A 21,733-nucleotide genomic window follows, 5' to 3' on the forward strand; every position below is an offset into this window, starting at 1 on the left:
ACAGAGACTTCAGAGAATGTTCTTTCTTGTAGCTGTTCTCACAATCCTTCCAGAGCAAGTCGTTGTCTTTTTAGACAAGATGAGAGTTGAAGCCACGTGCCTCAGTGGGTTCATTGTCCAAATAAACAAAGATTTAGATGGCATGCCTGCCATAATTCTTGAACAGCCACCCTGAAAATATGTTTGTTTTTATTTAAATGTTAGGTAATCCCTGGAGGGTGAGTCATTTATAGTGGGCCTATTTTAAGCTAAATCACATTAATTTGGCTCTTGTTTTGTTTTGTTTTTTAATGATTCATATAATAGAAAAAATTAAAATAGAACCAAGTCTATGGAATTCAAATATATGATTATAGTTTCTAGTCACAGGCAATTTTAAACAAAGTTCAAGGAGCAACTGGGAATAGCTAACTTCCCTCCTAGGGCTTGGCCTGTGGCTTTAGCTACTCTGGCTGTATCCTCAGGATGCCTATTCTGAGCCTACCTTTTCCCACCATTCATGGTGGTCAGGGGATCAGCTAACTACCTAGCCTCCTCTCTCCACTGGACACTTGGAGTATAGGTGCACCTCATACATGTTCTGTAGGGCCTAGCCAGCCCCCCAGGTTGCCACTAGCACTTGCCCTCTGGGACTCTGGCCTTACTCCCCAAACTGCTGTGCACTCGGTGCCCCACTTCTCTCTGATGGTTCCCCCTGCCCGGCAGGAGCTTCGCACCTGGGAGGAGGAGCTGACGCGGGCTGCGCTCCAGCAGAAGAACCAGGAAGAGCTGCTGCGGCGCCGGGAGCAGGAGCTGGCTGAGCGGGAGATCGACATCCTGGAACGGGAGCTTAACATCATCATCCACCAGCTGTGCCAGGAGAAGCCCCGGGTGAAGAAACGCAAGGGCAAGTTCCGGAAGAACCGGCTGAAGCTCAAGGACGGCAACCGCATCAGCCTTCCCTCTGGTCAGTGGCCGGGAGCCTGCCAGAAGTGGGAGCAGAGAGCCTGGTTGTGGGGTGGGACAAGAGGTTGGTGTGGGCAAGGATCCCACCCCACTTGGTCCCATAGTGGGGACTGAGCTTTTGGAAACACAAGACTGTGGGTTTCAGAATGGAGCTTTGTTGAAATAGGCCATTCCATTTAGTGGAAGGATGCTGGCCTGCTGAAAATCTTGCCCACTCTAGGGGCATTATTGAATGTGACTGAGAGTACAGGGCATGAACTGATAGTTGAGTATGGTCCAGGCTGGTAGATGCGTGGCCGCTCACATAGGCATATCTGCCTTTTGGCACATCTGGAGATGGAAACGTGTGATTGGGAGAAGAAATTCCAAGGTGTCTATGTTTGTGATAAGAGAAATCTTGGCTTTGCAAAATAACTCACTTCAAGGTTTCTTTAAGGTTTCTTTGAGTGCATTTGAGATTACACTTAACTTTATAAGAATTTGACTTACACATAATCTTTTAGAAACACATTTATGGTTTGTACAGCCTTCGAAAAATGCAAAGAAATATGAAACTATGAATTAGAATCTTTGTGGTATATAATGTACCCATTGAAGGAGGTGAGTGCTCCAGTATGTGTTTATGTAGAAAAAAATGTTCAGATGTGTTCTGATTCATAAGGTCCCAGGACGCAAGCTTATTAGAAGCATAAGGAACCAAGGAAAAATAGCATGATAGGAACAGTAGTGGATGGCTTTAAGCACTAGGATGATGGCTTAAGTACAGATAAGGGAATTAATTCATTGAAATTCAGTGAATGTGTTCATGGGTTGTGTTTACTGATCTTCTTGTTGCACATCTTTTTTCTTTTCAGACAACCTGGAGTTTTTAAGTACCTCTTGAGCATCTAACATGTGTTCAGCATATTGCTGGGTGCTGAGAATACAGAAATAAAAACTATATAGTTCCTGCCTTTAGGGAGATCGCAACTTAGTGGGGAGACCCAGGTGCAAACAAGCAGCTGTTTGTTCTACCTCTTTGATAGATGAGGAAACTGAAACTCAGAAATTCAGAGCTAAACACAAACCATGGTTCTACCTTCTTTTCTGCTGTACCATAACTGCCTTTGAAAAACATCAGATTTTGGGCCATTCGTCCCTTCTCCCTCACTTCCCTAGGTTTTTACCAAGGGCTAGTTCTTAATACCCCTCTCTGCCCACACTTGGGGAGAAGCATCAGTCCCCCCGTTTTGGTCCCTGAGAAAAGGGGGCAAATACTAATAGATTATATGATATAGAGAATTTTAAGTTAAATTGCCTAGAATAATCAATGTCTCTCATCTAAAAAACTATTCTAGATATATAATCATATGTAACCTGTAAGTCTATATTATATAGACAGCTTTATGAAGACTATCTGATGAAGCTCACTCAGATCATGACTTTTCCCTCTTTTCATATCTTCATCTTGCCATGTCCCTTTGGGGAAAAGAGATGATTCAGAAAGAGAACATTTCCCAGGTGAACAATGAGCTTTCCAGGCCTGCCAGTTTTCTTACATGAATTTGATTATGGGAAAATTCAAATGCACATGCATATTTCTGTCTTTCCTCAAGCAGATTTCCAGCACAAGTTCACGGTGCAGGCCTCTCCAACCATGGATAAAAGGAAGAGTCTGATCAACAGCTGCTCCAGTCCTCCCGCAAGCCCCACCATCATCCCTCGCCTTCGAGCCATCCAGTGTGAGACTTTTTCCTAAATTACTTGGGGCCGGAACACACCAGGTGCCTGCTCTGTCCAGCCGCCAACGGGTCCAGGCTTGCTCCGTTCATAACTTCTGCCACCTGTCTTTAACAATGTGTATATACATGTACATGTATATACAGACTGTTAGCCTTTCTCCCCTTGCCTCTCTCCATTAACTTTACTACTTTCTCCTCTGCCTTTTATGCTTAATCAGATAGCAGCAAAGGGGTTTGTGGGCATCAATGATATCTTTACTGAATTATAAAGTGGTTTGCAAACTGGTGTGTGATGTAGATACAGGTCTGGAGGGCATACCCAACTCCCCAGATTGCCATGGGCACTTGCCCTCTGGGACTCTCTGGCCTTACTCCCCAAACCAGGCATGCTTTCTGCCATACTTTGGGCATCGTTGTTTTTCTTTTGTTCGTGCTTTCCAGGGCAGAGCTTTTGGAAAGTTTGGGTCCTAAGGAAACTTGCCATATAATTTTTATGCTCAGCTGAATCTGGACCAATTTCACTTTTATTGCAGTGTAAAAAAAAGAAAGAATTAGTTTTCCTAGTTTAAAGATAGAGAGATTTTTTTTTTAATTAAATTCAGTTTTATTGAAATATATTCACACACCATACAATCATCCATGGTATACAATCCACTGTCCACAGTATGATAAGGTAGTTATGCGTTCATCACCACAATCTATCTCTGAACATTTTCCTTACATCAGAAAGAACCAGAACGAGAATAAAAAATAAAAGTGGAAAAAGAACACCCAAATCATCCCCCCATCCCACCCCATTTGTCCTTTAGTTTTTATCCCCATTCCTCCACTCATCCATACACTAGATAAAGGGGGTGTGATCCACAAGGTCTTCACAATCACACTGTCACCCCTTGTCATCTACATTATTATATAATTGTCTTCAGGAGTCCAGACTGCTGGGTTGGAGTTTGGTAGTTTCAGGTATTTACTTCTAGCTATTCCAATACATTAAAGCCTAAGAGGTGTTATCTATATAGTGCATAGAATGTCCACCAGAGTGACCTCTCGACTCCATTTGAAATCAAAGATAGAGAGATTTTACCAAAAATAAAAACAACAAAAACCAGGATTTCTGGCTTTTATTGAAAAATCCAATCAAATCTCCGGATCTTTTACATGTGGCCACATTTGGCTGGTGCTGATGGAAGCTTTCATACGCTCTGTATTTTGCCTCTGTCCCCTCAACTTCCTGTTTGATGATAACTGGCTCACTCCACTCATTTATGAAATAAGCCTGATCCCTGAGGCATTTGGGTTTCGACTGCTGCTCTAAGGTATCCATGTCAGAAGAATGTTCCTTCTCTCTTACCTGTTGTATTTCTCTAGGCCTTTCCTTCCTCATCTCCTCCTACTCCTGACTTCCTTCTCCTTAGTCTTGAACTCCTCATTTTCTGTTTCCAGACCTCTCTTCCCAAAACTCACTCTGCACTTCCACATCTTCCTTTAAACCCTTATCTTTTCCTCTCCCACCTACCTTCTCATCACCCACCCACTGCCTCCCCATCCCACCCAAAAGAACGAGTTGCTTAAGTCAGATCTGTTTGGAACTCTGACATCTGGCTGGTCTGAGCTTCAGCTTTGCGTTGGACTTAATAGAATTTGGGAGATTTTTCCATATACTTTGAGAGTGCTGAATGATTGGTGGCTGAGACCTCCGTTACTTTCCTGGAAGGCTCCACTTGGTACAGAATTTTTTTGAAGAGGTCTGACTTTTTCCCTGCAGCTCCAAATGTATGTGTTTATCTGGTGGAGTAGAGGCTAATCATGGGAGGGCTCTGTGTGTCTTTTTCCAGATCCCATCCAACATTTGTTATTCACAGTGACACCAGGTGAAAGCAGCAAAACCTGGGGGCGCAGCTCAGTCATTCCTAAGGATGAAGGTGAGGAAGAAGAGAAGAGAGCCCCAAAGAAGAAGGGACGGACGTGGGGGCCAGGTACACTTGGTCAGAAGGAGCTTGCCTCAGGAGATGAAGGGTAAGAGCCAGATGATGTGAAATTCTTTCTCACTCACTTAAAAATAGATGCACTATTTTGAAAATATGATATTAAGTATCTTTTCCTCTGTCAGGTATTTCAGGGCTTTCTGAAAAATTGCTGAGAGATCTCAACCTTTACAACAGAATTTTCTAGTCTCTTTATTCTTTGGAACTTCCTAGGACAGAGATCAGCAAACTTTTTCTGTAATGAGCCAGATAGTTTTAGGCTTTGCAGGCCATAGGATCTTTCCCACAATTAATCAACTCTACTGTTATTATGTAAAAGCAGCCATAGACCATGGACAGTGCATAAGTGAATGAGCAAGGCCGGTGCTCCAATAAAACTTCATTGATAAAAACAGGTGGTGGGCAGATTTGGCCCACAAACTATAGTTTGCCAGTGCCTAGAGGTGTCCCACTCAAAGTAGTGAGTAGCCCAAGCATTAACCAGATGTAAATGTTCTGCCTGAGTATGCTGCTTATGCCTGGCTCTTCCTCTTAAAAGATCTGTCCAGAGGGGGGAACACAGGACTCTCCTGTCTGGAGGCTCATGCTGAAGCAAGGCCCAGCAGAATAAGCCAGCCCTGGTAGTGCAGTAGGATGTAACTCTAGGACACCAGTACTTCTTTCAGGTCCCTACTATAGCCACCCTGGCATGTGTGCATGCCCCCTCTGGACAAAGCACAATGCCATGCCTTGACACCTTGGATGTGTTTGTGTTTTGCTTGTGACCTAGGAGTTAAATCCTTCTAGGTCCCAGCTCTTTTGCAGGCCTGTCATGCATAGCGTAGCAGTGAACAGCTTGGATACTGACTCCAAGACTTCCTGGGAGTGTATCTTGGCTCCACCACTGTGGTCTTCTGCCTCGGTTTTCTCATTTACAAAAGGGAAACATAAAGCTGATGTGGGGATTAAATAAGTCCACATTTGTGAAGTGCCTAGGAGATTGCCTGGCTCGTGGTGAGCATATGTAAATATCAGTTCTGGTATTCTCTTCTTCTCAGGCAATTCTGTTTCATACCAAAAGAATGGACATAGTGGTTTCTACTTGTTCTTGGTGTTAGAGCCTAGAACTTAGACTTCCCTTAGTGTGAAGGTAAGCAGCAGGCCACCCACCCTTCGCCCTGGCTGCCCTTCTTAGTGACTTTCCTAAGAGCCTCTAGGGTTAAATATTAGGCTTTAGACCCCTGTTTACAGATGCCTTGAACCTGTAACTGGCCTGGGTAATCCTTCGGATACTAAGATTTTGTTTCCAAAGTCTGTTTTTCCCTATGTCAGATTCCAGCAGAAGGTGAAAATAACAATTTGGTTCATAAGAGATTGACTATCTGAAGCCAGGCTTTTAGATACTTTTAGATGGAAAATTTAAATATGTAAAGCAAACTACCTAAGCTATGTATGACTTCAGCAATTGACCCCTCAGGGGGTGACAAATTGCTCTTCTATACTGTGTTCTATAGGAGCAAGAGCTAGTCTGTCCTTTGAACCCTGGGCTGGAGTGGGGTTGAGCCTGGTCTGAGAAACTCAGCCACCCTGAATCCCTTGATATGTTGACATTAACATGATTCCAGATAGGATTTGCCAGGTGACTCTGCTTCATTTAAAGGAATTTCCTGCTTTGGTATTAAATTTAATTTTATTTTGCATTGCAAAATATTAACTTTGGCATTTTCTTCCTCCCTACATAAATTTGCCCTCTTAAACTTTTGAAACAATTCAAAATATGTGATGTAACTTTTTCTGATTCTCAATTCCTATTGAAGAAATAAAATCTCAAGTAAAGACTTCTTTAGTACCAGAAGTTTTTGAGAACCTCTAAAAAATAATGTTTATATTTTTGGTACCTGTCAATGGAATAAAATATGTAATGATAAATGTTGTCTTGAATTCAGTAATGTTAAGTGAATGTCTGTTGTGAATCTTAGTAGCATCATCATCCTTTTCAAAAAATAGTACATATCTGTAGGAAACATATGCCTTGTCTGTAGACAGAGCTTGGGCATGTATGGATTCACAGGCCCCTTGTGATTATGCTGTGGCTGCTCAGAGGCCTTCATCTCACAGACTGGGAGGTCCTGGACCTGTCGCAGCTCAAGCAGGGCCATCTTGTTAAGATTCTTACGTGGTGTGGGCTTTGGTGACTGGACATGGGGAGAGTGGCTGGCTTGGTGGCTAGAGTCCAGCCTTGAGGCTTCTGTATGGGAGAGACTGAGCTGGATGTGCCCTCTGTTGCCTGCCACTGATTCTCTTTGTTCATTGAAGATCCCCTCAGAGACGTGAGAAAGCTAATGGTTTAAGCACCCCATCAGAGTCTCCACATTTCCACTTGGGGTGAGTCTAATCTTCACCCTTGCATCACCTGTGCTGGTAACAATCCCCCTTCCATTTTCTGGTTCTCATATCATTTCCTATAGAATCTAGCCTCATTATTGCTGGGGCTGTGCTGACTTTTATTTTAAGAGCCGTACCACTGTGCACTTTGGGAAAATTCCTGTGTTGATCTGACTTCTTGTTCTTCACTTCCCTGGTCACTCGCTTTGTTGGGACAGTCCTCACACCCTTCGTTTTAGGGAGATGATACACTGTTATTTTTCCTTTGGTCTTTTGCACTTATTTTGACTTTGCTGATCTGGATTTCCTTGGATCCAAGGCTGAATCAGGTAGAAGTCCAGTCTGTGGGTTTAGCAACATGCTTATCTCTGGCTCTGTATTTTGGTTGGAACCAGTGGTGGCTGGAATGTACTTGATTCAAGGATATTTTTGATAGCACTTGAAACAGAGTAAAGTGGCCAGGGAAAAAGTTAGTCCTTTTCTACCCCTCAAGATGGGCTGGGTCCCTGGGAGGAGTGGGTTTGAATTGAATTGAATGGCCCTTTCTAGCCTCACCACCACCAAAAACAAGCAAACAAAAAAGAGCCACCCTTGGTTATAATCCCAGCAACCATAGCCCACAGATAGCTTGCTCCTCCCTCTTACTGCCCCCTAGGGAAAAGACCAGTGCTTCTGGGCCTCTGATTCCCCCATCATATACGGGTGGTTGTGGGGTAGCCTTGGAAAGTTACTGGCTTCCCAGTGTGAGCTGATTACAGGTTTGAAATCAAGGTTCTCTTCCCTGCCTCTCCATCCCCAGACAAACTGGAGGGATTGAATACAGCATTATGTGTACCCACACAGGTCTGTCCCAAAGTGCACTGGGTTGGTGCAGCTTAGGGAGGCATTTTTTGTTGATTGATTTTTTTTGTTTGTTTTTGAAAAGTATATGAATGACTTTGAAGGTTTCCTAAGCATGCCACAAGCTTGAAAGTAGAAATTGTGTGAGTGGAGTGGCCAGGCCCACCTCTACTAGCTCATCTGCCCAGTGCTTGCCTTGCATTGCAGTACTTCTAGTGTCATTAATATATTGTATTCAGTGTTTGTGGCTTGATTGCCTCTCCCTTAAGATGGGCTCAGGCAAGATCCTGGCTGGTGCTGAGAAGTCGATACTCTTTCTGCCTGCTTGTCAGCCTGCCTGCCAGATCTTTCCACAGGTCCACAGCAGCATGTGAGGGGACTGGGTCATGCCACTGCTTTTTGTTCCCTAGAGCAGGTGCACTCTATAAGATATGTTGCCTGTACACCAAGGCTCTTGGGCTTTGATGTAATTGAGCAGATGGGGAGAGGCATTTCCACAGACCCATGAAGCTGAAGAAGGTACTGTAAAGAAAGGAACCGGTTCTAACAGTTTCCCCATTTCCTCTTACTAAGCCTCAAGTCCCTAGTAGATGGATACAAACAGTGGTCGTCCAGTGCTCCCAACCTAGGGAAGGGCACGAGGAGCAGCCCGGCCCTGCCAGGGTTCACCAGCCTGATGGAGATGGGTAAGCATTGCCCTTGTCTTAGTTCTCTCCCTGTTCCCTCAGAGAATCCTTGGGCAAACTTCTGGGACTGTTAAAGGACCCCTAGTACTACTTCATGATGGTTGTCTCCTCTTTTATTCAACTCTTGCCCCCAACCCTCACCCTCTCCTCTCTTAGTTCACCGTATTTCCATTTCACTGAGCCTTCCCAAATCAGTTTCTTCCTGCTCCTCCTGTGGAGCCTGCACTTGGCCTCCCTTCCCAAGCGGCTGGTTACAGTCCCCTGAGGACAGTCCTTGAATCAGGCACTTCCCCTTTCTGGGTTTTCTGGTTCTTTTAATGTGAGGAGTCAACAAATTGGGGGATGGGGGTGGAAGGCACATGCTCTTCCTACAAGGAACCTTTCCAGAATTGCCCTGTGATGACTGAATGTGCAAGGTGCTCACCAGGCCCTCTCTCAGATAATTTCCAAGGTCCTGATGGGTGAGTCTGTAGACTGTACTGGCCTTCAGCCATGTAGGACATCCTAATCCTTTGCAGGAGGCTGGTCTTAAAACAAGTCTCTAGGTCTTCAGTCTAATTTTAAGGTACCAAAAAAATTAGGAATATCTCTGTTCTATCTAATGTTCTAGGAAACTCATACTGCAGTTGAACTTACAGCTTCTAATGCACTCTCATTTTCTCTCTCTCTCTCTGTCTCTCTCTCTCTTTGGAAGTGCTTTACAGGCAGAAAGGGTAAATCTGCTCAGAATGCTTCCCTGGAATGGGCCACACTACATGACATCCATTACTTTACCTAGAGATGTGGCATGGGTCTCTCCTACCTTCTCCATGTTTGGGAAGCTTCTCAAAACTTTGAGCTTGTTTCCTATCTTTTGCTGAGGATATCTATGGAAAGATCCCCTGTTCTGCAAATAGGCTCTGGAATGAAGAGTGATTTCCCCATGTTGGTCACTGTTGAGTGTGGGGGTAGAGCCCTGTTGGTTCAATGTCCATTTCCTTGTCCCACCCATCTGACTATTTGGCTTTTGCATCCTTAACACTAGCCAGGAGCCTGGGGTTGGGTAAGGAGCAGATTCTCATGCCTGCTGCTTCATTCTCATTTCCTATTCTCCTTCCATTCCTTTCATCTTCACAGAGGATGAGGACGGCGAAGGCCCAAGGAGTGGGGAGAGTCGTCTACAGCATTCACCCAACCAGTCCTACCTCTGTATCCCATTCCCTCGTGGAGAGGATGGGGATGGGCCCTGCAGCGATGGAGTCCATGAGGAGCCCACCCCTGCCAGCTCAGCCACCAGTACCCCTCAGCTGACGCCAACCAATAGCCTCAAGCGGAGCGGTACCCAGCACCGCCGCTGTGAGGTGGCTCTGCTCAGCTGTGGGGCTGTTCTTGCAGCCACGGGCCTGGGGTTTGACCTGCTGGAAGCCGGCAAGTGCCAGCTGCTTCCCCCAGAGGAGCCTGAGCCACCAGCCCGGGAGGAGAAGAAGAGGCGTGAGGGTCTTTTTCAGAGGGCCAGCCGTCCTCGTCGGAGCACCAGCCCCCCTTCCCGAAAACTCTTCAAGAAGGAAGACCCCATGTTGTTGCTAGGAGACCCCTCTGCCTCTCTAACGCTGCTCTCTCTTTCCTCCATCTCCGAGTGCAATTCCACCCGCTCTCTGCTGCGCTCCGACAGCGATGAGATCGTGGTATACGAGATGCCCGTCAGCCCCGTCGAGGCCCCACCCCTGACCCCATGCACCCACAACCCGCTGGTCAACGTCCGAGTGGAGCGCTTCAAGCGAGACCCTAACCAATCCCTGACTCCCACCCATGTCACCCTTACGGCCCCCACGCAGCCAAGTGGTCACCGGCGGACGCCTTCTGATGGGGCCCTTAAGCCAGCGGCTCTCCTAGCCAGCAGGAGCCCCTCCAGCAATGGCTTGAGCCCCAGTCCTGGAGCAGGTGAGTTCTGTCCTCTTCCTCTTTTCTCTTTCCCTCCCTTGTGCCTCCCCAGGTAGTAGGCATGTTTGCAGGTGCCTCATTACCTCTTTCCACCTCTGGATATATATGAACTCCGTTCTTAGCCAATCAAGAAATATTAATCTGGGGGGGGGGGGGAGGTGGCCAAGGCTGTCCTGTGCCTTAGGGTCTGTGAAGTTACCGGGAAGGAGTCCTGCACTGCACATAGGAGAGGTATTTTCTGCCACCTAGCTGGGCTCTTGCCTCTCATTATAACATTAGTACAGACACGCTCATAAGGCAGGCTTCCACCCATTCATCACATCCTGCAACACTCACCCCTTACTCATGTCTGAATCTTAAGACATGGGCATGTATCCACATAAATTACTGTACATGTGCATATTCCATTTGACACCTGATGTACCTGAGCACACACACATTCATCCCAGAGGTTTCCCATCACAATCCCTTGCTCCCTTTAAGACCTATAATCTAACTTGGAAACTGCTGCTGGTCCATTAGGAGAGCAGGATAGCAGTCACCCTTTCAACAAGATTTGAGTGTGAGTGGTAAGTGTATTTTGCCATTCGGCTTGCCCCTCCCCACTTTAGATTTCTGTACTCCAATATGTGACCCATTTGGGAATAGACACCCTATATTATTCATCTTTAGTTCTACAATACCTATCTCTGTTACTATCACATGTTTATTAAATGGATGAACAGTGAATGAATGGACAGTTCCTCAAGTCAGGAGTTGACCGACTTCTTTTATACAGGGCTAGATGCAGGGCCTACAGTGCCCGATGTAACTACCCAACCTGCAGTTGTGATGTGAAAGCAGCCATGGATAATACTTAAATGAATAGGGGTGGCTGTGTTCCAGTAATACTTAATTTACCATCACAGGCAGCCAGTCCTCTGGTTGTAGTTTGACAGCCTCTACCTTCAGAAGTTTCATTATAGATATGACCCTGGATGTTTTCTTTTTATGGATCATGGCCTTCTAGTTCATGATTGCACCCCTGGTACCTCCCAACATACTGCATGGCCCATAGTAGGTGCTCAATAAATATTCGTTGTCCGAATGAATAGGGACATGGCCAGGTTGGGGTGGGAGTAGCATATTTCTCACCCAGAAATACAGTACCATAATCTGCTGCCTCTCCTTTTGTCTCCTTGACCAGGAATGATGAAAACCCCCAGCCCCAGCCGAGACCCAGGTGAAGTTCCCCGTCTCCCTGACCCCAATGTGGTCTTTCCCCCAACCCCAAAGCGTTGGAACACACAGCAGGACTCTGCCTTGGAGAGACCCAAGACCCTAGAGTTTCTGCCTCGCCCACGTCCTTCTGCCAACCGGCAACGGCTGGACCCTTGGTGGTTCGTGTCACCCAGCCATGCCCGTAGCGCCTCCCCAGCCAACAGCTCCAGCACGGAAACTCCCAGCAACTTGGACTCCTGCTTTGCTAGCAGCAGCAGCACTGTGGAGGAGCGGCCAGGACTTCCAGCCCTCCTCCCATTCCAGGCAGGGTCATTGCCCCCAGCTGAGCGGACGCTTCTGGACTTGGACGCAGAGGGGCAGAGTCAGGACAGCACTGTACCGCTGTGCAGAGCTGAACTGAACACACACAGGCCTACCCCTTATGAGATCCAGCAAGAGTTCTGGTCTTAGCATGATAAGGGTCAGGGGTGAACAAGGGGGAAACAGGAGGAGATAAGGGGAGCTGGCTGGTTCAGCCCTTTCTCAGAGTTGGACCCCCTGAGATCCAGCCCTACTTCTTGCACTGATAATGCACTTTGAAGATGGAAGAGACAGAAACAGGGCCACTTCACAGAGTCTTCTGCCCCGTGGGGCCTTTCTACCCATGTCCACTGAAAGGCTGTGACCGTCAGCTCTGGCTGTGTAGGGGAGAGAGGGGTGCATGCATGTCCCCCACCTTCCGCAGTATTCCTCACCTTTAGGGTGACCCTGCAGAGTCACTCAGCCAAATCTGCCTGCTGCCCCCTCTCCTCGGCCAGCTGGGTAAGCTCAGAGTCTATCCTGGGGTCCCTTGTTAGCCCTGAGTTCAGCCTTCCCAGAACACCAGTAATGTATGTTCTGTGATTGATTTTGCGCCTCTTGAACTCTCTCCCCCATCACTCATGAATCAGAATCTTATTTGATGTGAGATGCAAGCTTTTCTGTGATCTAAGCCCTTTCATGCCAGAAGGCTGAAGGCAAGGTGCCTCTGTGTGGGGACATAGGAGTTGATGGACCTGGCTTGGCACTAACCCACCTACACCTCCAGGCACCCCACCTATTTATTTGAGCCTACAGGTAGTATGGGGAACTGCCTCAGTGAGAACTGGGAGGACGGGAAGGAGTTATGAAAGATACAGTCAAGTGGCAGGAAAGAGGGTAACAGAGTCTGTCTGTCCTTGATCCTTGTGGAAACACTCGAAGGGCAGAAACCAGCACCTGTTGGAGGTACCCTTCTTCCTACCTGGGGTCAGGACGTGATCAGACCAGGTTCCGACAAGCACATGCTCATCCCAGGAATGGTTTCTTGGGAGAGTCGTTCACTGGTGCCAGTTCTGAAGCCAGAGACAAAGATCAAAAGGGTTTTGTCCCTTTTGTTGTCTGATCTTTATGTGTTATTCCCTCTCCTCATTGTTTCTCTGATCCCTGGAATTAGTGGAATTTAGGTCACATGTTGGGTTGGCAGAGAGTATCACTGTACTACACCAGAATAGCATGTGGGGGTGGGCCTGGGACACTGGGAGTTGGAACTGGGGGGTTTCCTTTTCGGCTGAGCCATCCATTTTGTGATGCCCTTGAAGTAAAATGGAGCCATTGGTCATACTATCTGTAAATGGATGTGGTAAAGTGATGATGTTTGTAAGGTACTTGGTGGCCCACTGATGTACAATAGCCTTCAAGTCTCAAGCATTGAAGTTGACCAAGACTCCCTCCAGTGTTTGGTTCTGGACCATGAGCTAGATAGATAGGACAGCAGGGGCCAACCCTGACTTCTCTGGAATTTGTTTCCTTAACTTGAATGTTGAGCTTCTTTGGAAGCTTTCTCATGTGAATCTTCACCTATTTTACTTACTCTGAGACCTTTGTGTTATGTGTAAACAGTTGTCCTTATACAGGAATAACAGCTTGCCTGGGAATAGAGTCCTTAGGTCATGCTCCTCTTTCCTCAAGAGTCTCTAAGTGTTGTTCCACTGTGTCTTATCATGGAATTTCGCTCTGGAGATGTTGGAGGCCAATCTGCAGGTTCCCTGAATTTGCAGCCTAGATGCCAGAATGGGGAGAGTGGTACAGCTGGCACACTGGTGGATTTTGTCACTGCTCTTTCTCTGTGACTATGGTGGAAGTCCTCCTCTGTGGTTGATAAAAAGGGTGACCTTGGCTTTCAAATTGTTTCTTGGTTTATGAGTCCAGTAGCACTTTGGTTCTAGGCCTCCACAAAGTCTTGGGTGGGGAATCACTGTTGGTTTTGTTTTGCATTTGTTTTGTACAGAGATTGCATTTCAACTCTATCCTCTTTGTTCAGCCAAGCCAGTACATACTTTTGCCCACATGTCCCTACTTCTCAGCAAGGTGGAGAAAAAATGCACATCCTCTCAGCAGTTCCAGGGCACAAATGGCCCATTCTGTGCCCTTCTCTTGGGCCCTCCATAACGCCAGTCCTAAGCCAACTAATGCATCTATTAATCTTTGACCCCACTAAATGGCTGGCTGGTGGGATGCAGCTCCCTGCAGTGTAATCAAAACCATGCCAGCTTTGGACAGTACTCTGGTATAAGGCAAGAATTTTTTCTTTGCTGAATTTTTGTTTTTGGTCATTTTGTTAGGTTGCAGCTAGCTTTCTCAGAAGTCCTGAGTATAAACTGAGCATAGCCCTGCAGTTGAGTGAGAAGTAGAACCCAGTTCTTACTCATCCCCCCAGGGGGAAGACAAGGAAAGGCTGGGCTAAGGGAAGAATTGTACCTGCAAAAAGCAGAAGCAGAGCTATCCTGAAGATGTTGCTGTGAGCTTCCACGAAGGTGGGGGAGTTACATCTCTCCGCTTCCCAGTCTCTGATGAGTCTCTGCCTACCACACATTCTCTGCGTACAAAGCTGGAGATGGAGTAGGGATCTGTATAGTAGCAGGTTTGAGTTAGTTTCTGTCCACTCAGGTTCCCTTGCCCCATGGCCTTGAAGATGTGGATGAAGCCACTTCCGTGGCAGAAGCTGGCCTTTGCCTTCTCCCTTCCCTTTCTTTCCCCAGTAACATTTTTGTTCTGCTCTTGGCATTGTGCTCACTACAGAGAAGATGGTGATAGGAAACAGATACTTCTCTCTGCCCCTCTGGGATTCTTCAGCTCTTACCACTGTTTCCAGACAGAATTATCCCACTTATCCTCTTTGGGATACAGGCCATTGCCGGGGGGCTGAGGAAATGTCCAAGTTGTCCTTTTAAATTATTTCTAAGACGGTTGGGGGGATGCTCTTAACTTGGCATCCTTTGGCATTCCTAAAGTCTGGTAATAATAAGAATATTAATAATATATTATATTTGGACAACCCAGAATAGTGCTTACTTTTCCTCCTGACCTTTACAAAATGACATCATTTTTCTTCTACATTTGATAGACTTGCTCTTAGAAAAAGGGGGATGCTTAAAGATGAAGACTCAAGTGAAGAGAAATTAAAAAGATGTCTGGACTGATTGCTGAATCAGGCACCAGGTTCTGAGCCTGAACACATTGACTCTATCCCCCATTCTGCTTTTGCTGTATGGCCTTGGGCTTGTCTTTTCGTGCCTCTCAAATTCCCTGTCTTAAAAAGCAATCCTCACATGCTTCTCTCACAAGGGCAACAGAAGTATGTGTCAGAGAAGGTCACTGAAGCCCTGTGGCTCCCTGCCAGCTCCAAGGGAAGCTTCCATCATCTTTACAGGATGACTAACTGAAACTGACAAAGCGTGGATCTCACCACCTTCTGTTTCTGCCTTTGGCTTCTGAAAGAGGACTGATTTGGAGTTAACTTAGCATGACTAATGGGGACCATGCTCAAGCACATGCTCTTCACCTGCACATATGTGGCACCTGCTGTTTACACACATTCTTTCCTAATTCCCCCACTTAACTTGTCAGGTTGCTCTTTCTCACCATGTGTGTCTTAGAGGAGGAAATGAGAGATGGGGAGGCTGATGGCTGCATCAGAACGGCAGTTTGGTGCCTGGTTTCTTGCGGTCATTCCTCGAGTCTGATTTATTTAGACCCTACAACTGACTTTTTTGGCAAAACTCTTGCCTCCTCCTCCACTCCCACATTGGAGCACCCTCTTTCCACTACCACTCTACCTCCCCTATGGACAGCTCTCTGCACATTCCTAAATCTGCACATTCCTAAATCATCAAGCTTCCTTTTTACAAAGTGAAGAGTAGCAGATGCTGAAGACTGGGGGACTGTCAGTGGTACACCTCAGGATTGAGATTTCTGCCCTCTGTGTTTGCAGAACTTTGATCTCTTCCTTGCCTGTTTGAGCCTGTGCCTTGAGCCTCTGGTGTATGAAAGCTCAGTCTGACAGGTCAGAAACACTGTCTTGCTGCCTCCTGAAGGATTTGGGGGAAGAAGCAGAAGCTGCCATTTCTGTAGTGCCAGGGTTTTCCTGAGGGTTCTGCCAGAGGTTGTCGAGCTGGGGCAGGGATGAGAGAGGTCTGCTGTGCATGGTGATCATAAGAAAAGATGGCAGCCCAGGAGTGATAGGGGTCTACGACCTGAGCTGCCTGCTTGCAAATGTCTCTTTCCCCCTCTGGACCTCAAGGCCAACCATGAACTAGAATAGATGCTACTGCCCTCCCTTCTGTCCTATCAAGTCCAACACTGATAAGCCTCACCTTGCTAGATTGTTTCCCTTTGTGAAGAAAATACTACCTGTGTAAGTATACGTATGATTGTAGGGCAAAAACTGTTGAATACTGGCAATTTCATATGGTTCAACCTAATAGACCACTTGCTTCTCTCCTTGGCTTCAGGGCTGAGGATTTCTCCTCGGCAGGATATGCTTATTGTTTGGAACGTATTCCCAGATACCTCTCTTCTCTCAGGCAAATGGGTGTTTTCCTAGACAAGGAATTCAAATTCATGAAAATCCCCTTAAGAATGGAAAACTCACTACAGCTTCCTCAGTCTCAGGCCTGTTGCAGCCTTCTCTCCAGGGACTTAGCACCCAGGTACTGGTGTTGTAAGTTGTATGCTGGAATCCTGTCTAATGAAGACTAATTAACAGGGCAGAGCCCCCCCCCCCCCCCCTCTGAGTTTCCTAATTAGCCTGATCCAGCCCTGAGCTTCTGATTGGCTGTGCAGGCCAGGTGAGCCTCTCATGACTTCCTCTCACAGTTGCCTGAGTATTTTCCATTGGTCCAGATAAGGTACTGGCAGTCCCACCCTCTCGTTGGTTCATTTCCTGCCTTAGGCCCTGAAAGCGCCCTGGCTTCACTAGCCTGCTTGCTCAGTGGGCCCTGATGTTTGTTTTTCAGAACATTGGGCTCCTCCTTGCTCTGGAGCTGGCTGCCCCTGAGAGGCCTTTCAGCCAGTAGGACTTGTCATACCTGTGGTTCGCTGCTTTGGGCTGTTGACTCGTGATTGCACCTAAAATGAGAGAGGAGCCTCGGGGCCCAGCTGGTTACCAGAGCCAGGAGCTTTTCCACATGTCTCTTTGTTTTCCTTGGAAACAGACTCGCCTTTCCCCTGACTGGTCTGAGCCACCCGCTCTGCAAATACTCACCACCTAGTTTTACAAGACTGATTGGCGGGTGTGGGACACGACAATTAGATAGGTGTCCCAGGACAGAACACTGGAATACAATTCCAGGGTTCCGAGGCAGGCCTTTGCTACTGGAACCTGCAGGGTGGGCATCCAGGAGTTCTGAACCCAGAAGTCAAAACAGTTTCTTAAGAGGGGTCCTGGTGATTGAAGGCCCCCTGGACTTGGTGTTACTTGCTCTGCACTTACTGAAGTCCAAGACCAGCTTTTGGGAGTAATGTTTCCCACATTCCTGAAATCCTTCACATGTATATCCCTGCCCAGACAGATTCTGACTTTATTTAAAATTAATTGTGATTTTTTTAAAAAAAGTATTACATTGAACTATTATCTGTCTTGATTACTGAGTGTTTCGGCGCCTCTTAAATTTTGCACGTCAGGGGAGTGCCTCACGCACTCTAGTCCCAGCCCTGCCTGCCCCTCACCAGGACCTGTGAATGGTTAGGAATCATTGTTTTAACCACCCTTCCATTTCCCTACTTCTTACCCTTCTCCTCAATTCCTGAGTAAGGTGATAATTCTCCAGGGGTGTTTGCAATTCTGTAGGAATGTACTGACTTACAACAGTAAAATATCTAGGATGGTTTTCCCTGAGTCTTTAAATTTGGACCCTTAACTTGGAGTCGACTTTTCTTGATGCTCTCTACTGTCTTTGATGTGCTCTGGCTTCCTTGAAGGTTCTCTGAAGCCCTGAGACCACTTGAGGTGTGTCCGTGTTTGGGAGGCAAGAGGCATAATTATAGGAGAGGGGAATCTTTTAGAATCTCATCTGAAACCTCTTTGGTGAATAAACTTCACTCATTTCTCTCCCAGATTTCAGAAGCGCATGAAGTGGAGGCTTTTGCACTATGTTGCATGCCAAGAGTGGCATCCCCAGCACTCTGCCTGGCACACAGTGAGCCTTCAGAAATGCCAGCCGTCGACACCGCCTCCACCAGTGTCCTTTTCACTACCCTTATTCTCCGTCTTCACTCTTCACTCCCATTGTTTATCTCTACCTCCTGTTCCACAAGCCATGCTGGCTATGGCTCTTTTCTTCATCACTATCAGAATGTGACCTGAGTTTATCTTGAGCCTAGCTATGGAGATTAACAATAAATTACAAGAAACCATTATTTCTTCCATGTGGGAGGCATTTTCCTAGGGCTTTATATTCTTTTTTTTCCCTCCTCACAGTAATTCTGGGAAGTGGGTGTTATCTCCATCTAAGGATGTGGGAATTGAGGCTCAGGTCATGTAACTTGCCCAGGGTCACATGGCTAATGCATGATGTTGCTGATCCACTTGGCTCCGAGGTGTTCCTGCTTTTTCCTCTGAGCACATGTCTAGGCCACTCTTTAGAAGCCCTGATACACTATTGCATAGCGTAGGACCACCTGGATTTTGAGATGACTGGTCCAAAGGGGAGTTATATCCCTTGGCTCACCCACCCTGTGCCTGTGTGAGTGGACTCCAGCAGGACTTACAGATTTCCACAAGCTTTGCTGACTTCTTTCTGCTCCTGGCTGCTTTCTCCTCCACCATTTCTTCATGATTTTTCGGAGATTTGTACCACATGGGAGTTGAAGATGGTGATTCTACAACTCTAGTCCTAGCACCACTGCTGAAGGCCCGTGTTTCCTGTTTCTCCCGTTTCCAGCCCACAGTTGCCCCATCATTGCTTTCCGCCACAGCTTCAACCCACTCCCACTCTCCTCCCAGCTCCCAACTTTGGAAGCCTTATCATAGCTACTGTCTCCCCATTGGGAACATGAAATCAGGCTTTTGCCTTTTTGTTGTATTGTGCTACATGCCCTGGTCCCCAGTTGTAGCAAAAACAGAATAGCAAAAAAAAAAAAAAAAAAAAAAAAAAATGACCATGTTAACATTCTCTAATTTCCCTCAATACCCCTGCACACACACATACACACACACACAGGCATTTTATAATCCAAGACTGTCTTCTAGAGAATTAAGGAAACAAGTTGGAGATGGGTTTGACTTAGTTCTCAGGAAAGCTTTCTTTGGGATTTTCCTCCCCCTTAGAGCCTTTGATCTAGATAAAGTGAACGTTCACCTGTGTATTCATTTTGTTCCTCTGTAGTTAGCTACTAGCTTTTCCCAAGACCTGTCCTGCTCCGATGCCTTGTCCCTGTGTCCTGTCCCTGTTTCCTTGAATTCCCATTTTGCTTTGGGATTTAAGTTATTGTTTGTTGTTAGCAGTATTTAAAAATAGAAAAGTCCTGAAGGAAACTTATCAGGTTCTTTTCTTTGGCTTTTTTTTTTTTCTTCTTTTCAAGGTACTGTAAATTGTTAACTAGGGATGCCAAGCAGGCTTGGTTCAATGGCTAAACCTCTTATCATATTACAGTGTAATGCTGATCTCAACCTGGTCTCAACACCAGGGCACACAGACTTGAATAAAACTGTTACAACAATTACTTCTGGTTTGCTGTGGCACTTTGTAAACTTGATCTTCCCCTCTTTTCTTTTTAATTAAACTAGATGTCCAAATAACAGGGCTGTTCCTAGGGAATTTCCATATGTAGAAAATAAATTATGGGATAGAGACGGATATGCTGCGAGAAAGGGGACAGGCGAGAATCCTCTGAAGGTGAGCTGCAGCTGGCCCACAGGGACCTTTCTGAAACATGGTGTTGAAAGGCCCCTGGCCCCATGATTCAGTCTCTTCCCACAATCAGCTTTCAATCAAGTAATGGATTTGGGCTTCTCGGAGTCATTTAGCAGGTGTGTGCTGTGTCCCACTCCCTGTCACCAGCCACCCTGACATTCCTAGGGGAGTTGCAAATGGGACTAAGAGGACAAACATGAAGGGAGTTGTAGACAGGTAGACAAGATTTGCTGGCTTGTGAGCCATGGATTCTTTGTGGCCCTGATACTCTAAATGGCATTTGTCAGCCTGGTGACCACTGGCAAACCACTTAACCTCTCTGGGCCTCTTCTGGAGCAAGCTGATCACAAAGCAGCCTTTGCTCTCCCTTTCTGTGATTCTACACTGGGTGGGACAAGGGTGGAAAAGACAGGAAGAATCTCATGTTTGGGGTTATTCTTGGCCACTTGAGTCCCATATTTCATCATTCAGTTGCATGTGGAAAAATGACTTCTGAGCTACTGTATTTATATTTAGACACCTCATGTTTTAATGCTGTGACCTTTCATTTTTCTGCTTAGCCCCTTCCTCTCCCACCTGGGGAGGGGTGTCTGTGAGGTGGGGTTCTAGGATGGATACTTAGACTGTGAGGGGCAACTGCTAAACCTCAAGGTAGATTTGATCAGAGTCCAGATAACTTTTGTAAAGCAGATGGGACATAGATGAAAAGTGGACCAAACTTAGAAAGGATGCCACGAAAGGTGCCCATATCTTGCTAGCATATATATAAATCGCTACATGTCTCTGGAAAGCAGTTTGGCAGTGTGGCATTAGACCTATAACATGGGCCTGGTAATTCCATTTAGTGATTAAAAACTTGCTACAATTTTTTTCTGAGCCAAGCATTGTGCTAAGACTTGACCTGCGTTATCTCATTGACAATATCTCAAAATCCTTAAGAGTATGTCCCATTATTATCTCCATTTTACAGTTGCAGAAAGTAAAGCTAAGAGAGTCAAGTAACATGCCCAAGACCATAGAGGTAGCAAAGAGTAAAACTGGGATTTGAACCCAGAGTGCCTGATTCTCGTATCTGCACACGTATCATGAGAACAAGTCATATGCAAAGATTTCTTTACAAGCTATCTCCGCCTTTTTTGCAAGAGGGCTCAAATGACTGTAAAAGAGCCAAGAAAGATTTTTTTGGTCTACCTCCACCTCTTCCTCAATCCACTTAGAATCTGGGAAAGTAAGTATATGAAAGCCTCCTTTTACAAATTAGAAACAGTCTAACTGACTGACAATGGGGTTGCTTTCCTTGCAAGACCTTTGTTGAGCACCTTCCATATGCCAGATTCCTGGCTGGACACTGGAGATTTGCAGCTTATTTAGACAGAACTCATGAACTGGGGAGAGACTGCAATATAAAGAAATTCACTTAATATAATGTGGTCACATTCCATAGAGGAGCTAGGAGAGCAGAAGTTAGCCCAAGCTGGGGCTTCACCAAAGACTTTGTAGAGGAGATAACACTTGAGTTGAGTCCTAAACGATGGAGGGAATGAAAGGCAGAAAGGCATGAATCATATCAATCAGCCCTGTGATACCTCGCCCTACATTCCTATGTCTTTTTTATGATACAACCATGTGAGATGTAGCCATTAATATTCAATTTTTTAATAATAATTAAGAAAATAGGAAAATGTTTATGATAATTTAAAAAGAAAAAGCAGGATACAAAAACTTTAAAAACAATTTGATCCCAATTATACACAAAAAATATGTATTTCCTTTTAAAAAAAATTACATCTAATAGGCACAGGAAAATGACAGAAAGTCAGTTATTATCTTTGTGGGGAGGTATAATTAATGATTTACAA

General features: G+C 45.9%; 1 protein-coding gene across 4 annotated transcripts in view; it reads left to right on the plus strand.

Moving 5' to 3' along the window:
- Positions 1-19,116, plus strand: part of MAP3K9 (mitogen-activated protein kinase kinase kinase 9) — a 121,431-nt gene extending 102,315 nt beyond the window's left edge. Inside the window, exons 6-12 of one of the 4 annotated variants that reach the window (XM_037832400.1) lie at positions 706-946; positions 2,544-2,666; positions 4,502-4,682; positions 6,947-7,015; positions 8,429-8,541; positions 9,658-10,461; positions 11,648-19,116. In XM_037832400.1, the coding sequence (XP_037688328.1) occupies positions 706-946; positions 2,544-2,666; positions 4,502-4,682; positions 6,947-7,015; positions 8,429-8,541; positions 9,658-10,461; positions 11,648-12,132 (2,016 nt within the window). In that variant the 3' untranslated portion in view covers positions 12,133-19,116. The remainder of the gene's footprint in view (positions 1-705; positions 947-2,543; positions 2,667-4,501; positions 4,683-6,946; positions 7,016-8,428; positions 8,542-9,657; positions 10,462-11,647) is intronic. The other 3 variants (XM_037832401.1, XM_037832402.1, XM_037832404.1) reach the window with 3 other exon arrangements.
- The last annotated feature ends 2,617 nt before the right edge of the window (positions 19,117-21,733 follow it).

The sequence above is a fragment of the Choloepus didactylus genome, chromosome 4 (assembly GCF_015220235.1).
Source record: "Choloepus didactylus isolate mChoDid1 chromosome 4, mChoDid1.pri, whole genome shotgun sequence".
In the NCBI taxonomy this organism is placed as follows: Eukaryota; Metazoa; Chordata; class Mammalia; order Pilosa; family Megalonychidae; genus Choloepus; species Choloepus didactylus.